Source organism: Microtus ochrogaster, chromosome 21 (genome assembly GCF_000317375.1).
Source record: "Microtus ochrogaster isolate Prairie Vole_2 chromosome 21, MicOch1.0, whole genome shotgun sequence".
In the NCBI taxonomy this organism is placed as follows: Eukaryota; Metazoa; Chordata; class Mammalia; order Rodentia; family Cricetidae; genus Microtus; species Microtus ochrogaster.
Window position 1 is genome coordinate 327,274 of NC_022022.1, and position 810 is coordinate 328,083.

The window sequence follows — 810 nt, forward strand, 5'->3', positions numbered from 1 at the left end:
CCCTTTCTTTAAAAAGCAAAACAAATTTCCTTCTACGGAAAGCTTTCAGTCCTGCCTGATATGTATACTTATGCATACTTATAGTCCAGCAATCAGGAGATAGAAGAAGGAGGACCACTGCAAGTTTGAGGTCAGCTTTGGCTACACAGTGAAATCTAGACCAGTCCCAAGTACAGAGCAAGACCCTGTCTCTAAAACAAACCAACACGGAAGCAAAAGGAGAACAAACTGACGTTTACAATAAACATGTTATTATTTTAACTTCTCAAAGGCCTATAAAACCCAACATGGCTCTGTAAAAATAGCAGGGTTGAGCCAGTGTACCCGTGAGTGTAGAGTCCCTCAATCTAACATGTCTCTATCTTAGAAAAAAGTTGGTGAAAGATGGAAAAAGTAAGAGATGGGGAGTGGGAAAGCAGAGATGGACTGCAAGGCTGGGAAGGAGCTGGCAAACACTTACCAGCGCAAGTAGCAATACATGGCTTCCACATTGTAATACTTGCTGCCTGCAAGGGTGCCCAGCTGGTTGAAGGGCATTCCTGGAGTCAAAGAGAATTCACGCAGTTGAGTCCACAATCTTAGTCAAGGTTGCCAGGCTCAATTAACACTGAGCATTAGAGAACACCAGGGAAAAGGCTAGGCTGGCAGGCAACAGTGGAACCTTGGGTGACCAGCACACCAGTCTTCCTCCTCCTCTTCTTTCTTCTGGCTCAGTTTGTTTGCTCAACCTCTGCATCTGTTACTGCTCTCTACATGTGAATCCCCATTTCTTTCTATAACGGCATCTTTATTTATTTATTTGTTTGTTTG

The 810-nt window shown here is 43.7% G+C and overlaps 1 protein-coding gene across 1 annotated transcript in view; it reads right to left on the bottom strand.

The window, feature by feature from the left end:
- Nucleotides 1–810, bottom strand: part of Smg5 (SMG5, nonsense mediated mRNA decay factor) — a 28,124-nt gene that overhangs the window by 15,061 nt on the left and 12,253 nt on the right. Inside the window, exon 7 of the mRNA XM_005356878.3 lies at nt 461–539. Within this exon, the coding sequence (XP_005356935.1) occupies nt 461–539 (79 nt within the window). The remainder of the gene's footprint in view (nt 1–460; nt 540–810) is intronic.